The sequence below is a fragment of the Mastomys coucha genome, unplaced genomic scaffold (genome assembly GCF_008632895.1).
Source record: "Mastomys coucha isolate ucsf_1 unplaced genomic scaffold, UCSF_Mcou_1 pScaffold15, whole genome shotgun sequence".
In the NCBI taxonomy this organism is placed as follows: domain Eukaryota; kingdom Metazoa; phylum Chordata; class Mammalia; order Rodentia; family Muridae; genus Mastomys; species Mastomys coucha.
The window spans coordinates 144,425,939-144,433,392 of NW_022196897.1; the positions used below are offsets into that span (position 1 = coordinate 144,425,939).

Genomic DNA, 7,454 nt, shown 5'->3' on the forward strand with positions numbered 1-7,454 from the left:
CCTGTGTTTTCCTGTATTTCTTTGAAGGTGCTATTTATGTCTTTCTTAAGGTCCTGTATCATCATCATAAGAAGTGATTTGATATCTGAATCTTGCTTTTCCAGTGTGATGGTGTGTCCAGGACTTGCTATGGTGGGACTATTGGGTTCTGATGATGCCAAGTAACCTTGGTTTGTGTTGCTTATATTCTTATGATTGCCTCCTGCCATCTGGTTATCTCTAGTGCTACCTGCCCTTGCTAAATCTGACTGGTGCCTGTCCTTCCTGTAATCCTGGTTGTGTCAGAACTCCTCAGAATCAAGGTATCTCTGGGATCCTGTGATTCTGGGATCCTGTGATCCTGTGACACCTGGGAGTGGAGTTTCCTCTGGGTGTTGTGGGACTGGCTGCAGAGCTTGTGCCCAGGGTCTGCTCAGGACACCAGACCAGACAGACTGGAAGGAATCTGAGCCACTGGGTTGTCAGAGTTCCTGTGTGCCTGATCCCGCTGGTCCCAGTTACTCCTGGTGTTGGGGCAGATGTTTGGTCCTCCTCACCTCTGATCCTGGTCGTGTTAGAGCACCTGGGAGTGGAGCCCCCTCTGGGTGTTGTGGGACTCGCTTCAGAGCTTGCACACAATGTCTGCTCAGGGCACCAGCCCAGAGAGGCCGGAAGGAACCCGAATCCGACCTTAAACTCTTGGTCTTTCTGCCTCCACAGGTTTGCACCATCACACCTGATTTTGAAAGCCATCTTGTTTGTTTATAAATTTCAGCTCATAGACTTAGAAGGATCCTATTTTTAAACATCACATATATTGATATTTTTCTCATTAGGTCCTTGAGAGAAACACCAGTTGAGATTGTTTTGAAGTACCATTCAGCTAGTCTGAATATTCTAGGAAAGGCCTTTCTAGTTCCTGTTATCCCTAACAGATCTAGGACTACCTGTTAGAAATTTGCAGGTTCCCCAAAGCACTAAAGTTTTTAAAATGATAATTAAAAAGCCCCCATGGACAGTATCCCTAAAGATACATGTCATACTCGGGGTACAGGCTGGGCTACAGGGGAAATAATAAGATAGAATAGGCTGAGCTGGATAAATGAAAAACTTATTAAGAAAATTCATTCATGTTCCAGTAGATGGCTAATAATGTGCTGATCTGTTTGTATGGGGAAAGGTACAAGGAGTCTTTAACAAATGGGTTTATTTGCTCCTGTCTTTATGGGAATTTATACTAACTATAGTATTTTGTTGTTTGTACTTTATCATACAACTACATTTAAAAGTTGCTCTTTTATGTGTGTATATACCCAAATGGATGTGGGTCTTCATGTGTGTACAGATACATCTGTCTAGGTATGCTTACATGTTTGTGTGCTTGTGTGTGTGCTTGTGCATGTGTATAAGGGTGTGGGAGGGTGTGAACATGGAGGTTGAGGAGGCTGTCAGGTATTCTGTTATTCTGTGCTGTTACTTTGCCCTATTACCTTGAGTATCTTTTGATGAGCATGGAGCTAAACTGGCCTCTAGCAAGCCCAGTGATGCTCTTGTTTCGACCCCTCACAGCAGTGACATAGGCATGCCGGTGGCCATGCTCACCTTTTAAGTAGGTTTTGGGAATTTGAACTGAGGTTCTGCTACTTGTGTAGCAAGTGCTCTTACCCACTGGGCCATCTCCCTAGGCCTTCCCTCCTTCTGCTATTTTTTTTTTTTTTAATTTAAAGTAGGTTCTGGGGATCAAACTCAAGTCCTCATTTGTGAGTGGCAAATACTTTATTGTCTGAGCTCATTTCCCAGACCCATATTGTCTTTATTTGAAGACTGTATTCCTCTTCTGATGATTTGCTGTAAATGGCACTTTACGGTATTCTCCTTAATGACTTGAAATCATTAGCTAGAGAACTCCAGCGTATATAAAGGGTTCTAAGGAGACATCACAGGAAACCTCAGTATGGATATTTGTCGTTATCACACCCTGTGTATCCTTTTAACAGAAGGCATCTGAGCAACAGTACCACAGTGATTTTAATTCCTTGTCTGTTTATCTGTGTATCACCTGTGCTAGTTAGCCTGTTAACTGTTTCAGTACTGGGGATGATCCTAGGGCCTCCTACATGATCCTAGGGCCTCCTACATGTGAGGCAAGTGCAGTACTCCTGAGCCACCACCCCACCTCTAACAGGTTTTAATAATTAACTTTTTATACTTGTAAACTGTTCCTCTTGGTTCTTTTGACTAGGGTGGTGGAGAAAACAACCTGAAGAGTCATAGTCGCACTAACAGTGGCATCAGCTCGGCAAGTGGAGGGAGCACAGAGCCTACCACCCCTGATAGCGAGAGACCTGCTCAAGCTCTTCTGAGGGATTATGGTAAGCTGTGCTTAAAACAGTCTGATAGCATTTACACATGTGTTCATTCTCAGATTTACAAAATAAGCAAAACTAAAGCTATTCAAGAATTGAAAACAAAAATAAAAATTCTGTCTACTTAGGGTATAATTGGCAAAAGATGTTAGTCTAAAAAAATAAGGAAAAAGTATTTTTATGATTTTTTTATAGATTGTTTTGGAGTTTGTTAGATTTTACAGAAGTTTATGATGAAAGGTCTATGTTCTGCAGCAGGCAGTGGTGATACAGGCTAAGATGTGGACCTTGCTTCAAAATAATGGCAGAGATGGTCAGTGAGGCAAGTAATTGCAGCTGTGGGGGAAGAGGGGGAGGGTGTATTAGAGGAGACCAGAGGAACATGTGCTTCCATGTTAAAACTTAGTCACTCTGTCTTGTGAGGCTCTTCAGTTACAAGAACAAAGACACACGTTTTGCTCTGCTAAATAAAATATTTGCCAGCAAAGCATCCTGTTCAGTGGTGCCCTTTACACTGAGCAATTGTTTTATGGACTTAGTGTGAACACTCTATAATGTTTTTATGCTCAAGTGCTAATAGTGATTAAATCTGTGAGTGTTTATTCCATGAGATTAGCATATCTAATTCCCTAGGTGTGAGCTTGACTTTTTAGTCATCTGGAGAATTTTTGAGCCGTATTCATGGGCGATGCTTTCAATTGAAGTTTATGACACATTACCCATCAGCATGTCAAATCCATAGTCATTATGTGGATATTCAGTACATTTAAATTGTTACTTCTTATGTAGAGTTAGGCTTTCTCTAGGTTGAAGTTCTCTTTCTCGTACTTTCTAAGACATTTCAGAACTAAAGATAATTTTTTGTTACAGCATGTGTTGTATATAAGTGTTTGAAGTGATTGCTTGTTCTAGCATTTTCAGCTGGTGTTAGTGAGCTCTGCTTGTTATGTCATATTTTTTACTAAGAAATCCAGATTTGTGTTAGTGTCGCATGACTGTCTCTCTTTAATGATCATTCCTTTTTCTGTTGTCACTGCCCTCTTTCTGATAGGATCCACAGGTATAATGCCCCTAAAGCTTCCTTTATAATTAGATTTTATCATTGTTTAATTTCTTAGAATTCACTCTTTAAGTAATAATTACTGTAAATATAAAATTGAAGTCCAAGTAAAAACATTGACTTGGTTATTTTACCTTTATAAAGGTATTAAAGTAGTGGTAAAGAGTGAAATGTAAACATGGGTTTGAAAAGGCATTGCATGTGGGTTTTACTAGCTTAAACCCTGTCATTTCAACAGATGCTTTAAGATAATTCCTAGCATCTGAGGAGGCTATAAGGTTCAAATTTTGCCTCTGGAAAACTCTAGGAAATACTTGGATGCCTTTTCATTGTTTGTTTTGAAGATTAAACTCTATGCGATACTTATTTAAAAATTTAAGACTTCAGTTTTCGTTAGAAGGATTTTACTGAAATTGCCAAGTCCAGAGTGTTCTTTGTTAAAGTGTAGATTGGGAACTAGAAGCTGGCCCAGCCCCATGTGTGCCTTGTGTGCCCTCAGTCAGGCCTGGGGCTCAGGATGGTGGGTGGGGGCATAGCTCTGTGTGGGTGCCCATTGTGCTCACTGTGGCTGCTGTGCTCTGTGCCTGGTGGAATGATGTGCTTCTGTTACTAATGCTTAGTTGTTTTCCCTCCCTGTGGATGTGGCATTGGGTTATATCCTAGCTCTTAATACAGATTCCGCTGCTGGGCTCCTGATTCGCAGCATTCATCTCGTCACTCAGCGACTCAACTCCCAGTGGCGGCAAGATATGAGCATATCATTGGCAGCTCTAGAGCTCCTCTCTGGCCTGGCAAAGGTGAGACAGCCCAAGAGACTTTTGTTATGCTTCCTCCTTTCTCTCTTTCTTTCTCTCTTTCTTTTTTTTTTTTTTTAAATTTTGACACACCTTTGTTTGGGTATTTTAGTGTTGTCAGTATGCATGAGTGTTTTACATTCAGAGTATACAAAAATCAAGCCTCCAAGTGAAATTTTGCAAAATGAAAAATAGGTCAAAAGATAGAATCTTTCTGTTAAGGTACAGAAAACTGTACCTTCAATACTGGTGATTATTTGCCCCATAATAATGTATTTTTTATTTTATAAAGAGTTTATTATAAAGTTTATTTTCTGTTATTTGTAGTAGGCAAAAAAATTGACTATATATTCAGTTTTCTCTGTTATTTGAATTTTATAGAGCTTTAGAAGCGTGGGATCTTTTTGCACTTATACCTTAGTTTCTCTCCTGTTCTCTTTCTCTCTTAAATTTATGTAACATAAAACTAACCATTCAATTAGTACATATGCTATGTAATGCAGCTCACCAACTACACTTGCAATGTGTTTTTGTCACCTCAGAAGGGAATCCCTAAGGCTCAAAGCAGTTGCTTTCTAGCCCACCCTCCCAACCACCACCTCTGCTGACAGCCACTGAGCTTTTGCTTCTTTGGATCTACCTAGTCAGGACTGTTCACATAAAGGGAGCAGTATGAAAATCGTGTTATGTCTGTCATTTCAAGAGTGCCTGTCTTTCTCACTTGACATAATTTTTTAGTTTCAGCCCCTTTTTATGGTTGCCCAGCACTGGGCTGAATGTAGTTACCACTGTTTGTTTGCCTGCACATCAGTTGAGGGGTATTTAGACTGTTACCATCTTCAGCTCTTACTACTAGAGTTTCTGTGGATATATGTATATTTATTTGGAATAGCAGTTTCAGTTCTTTGGGGTATGTACTGAGGGTAAAGTTCTTGGGTTTATGATAATTCTGTTTAGCTTTTGAAGAACTACAAATTGTTGTTGCACAGCAGCATACAATGGTTCTAAATTTCTACGTCCATACTAGCATCTGAATACTTCTTATTATTAAAATGGAAAAGAATATTTTTCATATACCAGTTGATGTTGTGAGGATCAGATGAGATGAAAGTATAAGATGCATTGTGGTCACGTAGTGAGAAGTTACCAGAGGGTAGTCTCTGAGATGATGACGCTTAGGACTTTCATGTCAGAGCTGTCTTACAAGCTACGAGAAACAAAATAGACAAAAACCTTCAGTGTGTTCTCAACTCTACTTGAAACTTTACTTCAGAAATCCCCAAATGTAATAGATCTGTGAGGAGCAGTTGCTGATACGTAATATTAGGATAGCTACCCCTGAGTCATGGTGGACCATACATACAGAGGGTGAGGTGCTGCTCCCTGTGACTTGTGGTTCACTTTTCATTGAAGATGGATTAGCTTGGATGGGGCATTGCTTTGGACCTGTGCCATCATATACAATGGGCTAATACTACCTGATTTCATAACTTTGTATAGAGATAAAATGATTAAAACAGTCTGGTGTTAGAACAGGGTTGAATGAATAGACTAGGGGTCTGTAATTGAGACTTCATGACCACACTTATGTGACTGTCTGATTTTTGACAGAAGTGCAGAGATAACTCTTAAGGAGTAAGGTTAGTCTTTTTGACCAATGGTATTAGTAGAAAACTTGGTTTCATACCGCTTTGGTATATGCTAGGTATAAAAATCAGCTAAAAGTTGATGGTAGACTTAAATGTAAAGTGTATTAGTCACTTGTCTCATGCTGTGATAAAATACCCTGACAAAATCAACTTAAGGATGGAAGGGTTTATTTTGGCTCACAGTTCAAGGGTACAGTCCATTATGGCGGGGATGTCAGGGAGGCAGGAGCTTGAAGCAGCTAGTCATGTTGAGTCTGCAGTCAGGAAGAAGAGAGCAGATGAATGCTTGTGCTCAGCTGGCTTCCTCCTTTTTATGCAGTCCAGGACCCAAACCCAGGGACTAGTGCCACTCTCCTTTAAGGTGAGTTTTCCTACCTCAATATCATTAGTTGTTAGGGATATATAATTACATAATCATTAGAATGGCTAATTTTGAGAGCTAGGAGTGTAGCTCAGGACAAGAGTACCTGTTAATTAAGCATGAGAATCTAAATTCAAATCCCCAGCACCCACTTAAAAGGCCAGGCAGGACCACATAGACCTCAAAGTGGCAGATAGAGATAGGTAGATCTCAGGAGTTTACTAGCCTGTCACCCTAGCTGAAACAGCAAGCTTTAGGTTTTGTGAAAGACCCCAGCTAAAGGGAATAATGTAGAAAGCATTAGAGCAGTGCTTCTCATCTGTGGTTCGAAACCCCCTTGGGGTTGAATGACTCTTTATAAGGGGTTGCCTCAACCATCATAAAACACAGATATTTACATTATAGTTCACAACAGTAGCAAAATTAAAGTTATGAAATAGCAACGAAGATAATTTTAGGGTTGGGGTCACAACCATAAAACAACGTGAAGAACTGTATTAAAGGGTCTTAGCATTAGGAGAGTTGAGAACCACTGTGATAGAGGAAGACAGCCAGCAGTCCTCCTGTGGCCTCTGCATACATACATATACATATATGCATATACCACATATACATACATAAAGAAACAAATACAGACATTTGACTGTACCAAATGTTGATGAGGATATAAGGAGAATGTTAATGAGAATGTTAATTGTAATAACCACTTTGGAAAAAAAGTTTGGCAAATCCTTAAAAATATAATCATTATAGGCTGGAGAGAGATGGCTGGCTCAGTGGTTAAGAGCACTGGATGCTCTTCCAGAGGACCAGGGTTCAATTCCCAGCACCCACATGGCATCTTACACTTGTTTGTAACTTTTGTTCCAGAGGATCTGACACCCTCACACAAACGTACATGTAGGCAAAACACCACTGCATATGAAATAAAAATAAATTATGAAAAAAAACCCTCAAAACAAAAAAACCCATTTAATCAACTTGTATCTTATGACCTTGTCATTCCAGTCCTAGTATAGAAGAACATATCCATTCAGTGACATGGATGTTCATAGCAACTGTATTTCCACAGGATGGAAATAACCCAAATGTCCATTAACAAGTTACTGGTTAGACAAATTGTTCTGTATTCATGTACTCGAATACAGCTCAATAAAAGGAAAGAAATGCTACAAAAATAGATACATCTGGATTAACCATGCTAAATAGAAGAAAGAAGCCAGCCAATACCCTCCCTAAAATAGA

At 39.8% G+C, this 7,454-nt stretch overlaps 1 protein-coding gene across 8 annotated transcripts in view; it reads left to right on the forward strand.

Moving 5' to 3' along the window:
- Positions 1–7,454, forward strand: part of Ralgapb (Ral GTPase activating protein non-catalytic beta subunit) — a 95,578-nt gene that overhangs the window by 37,975 nt on the left and 50,149 nt on the right. For 3 of the 8 annotated variants that reach the window (XM_031372582.1, XM_031372585.1, XM_031372589.1), the window contains 2 exons: positions 2,222–2,351; positions 4,045–4,202. In XM_031372582.1, coding sequence (XP_031228442.1) covers positions 2,222–2,351; positions 4,045–4,202 — 288 coding nt within the window. Of the gene's footprint in view, positions 1–2,221; positions 2,352–3,396; positions 3,406–4,044; positions 4,203–7,454 lie in introns of all 8 variants that reach the window. The other 5 variants (XM_031372584.1, XM_031372587.1, XM_031372586.1 and 2 more) reach the window with 3 other exon arrangements.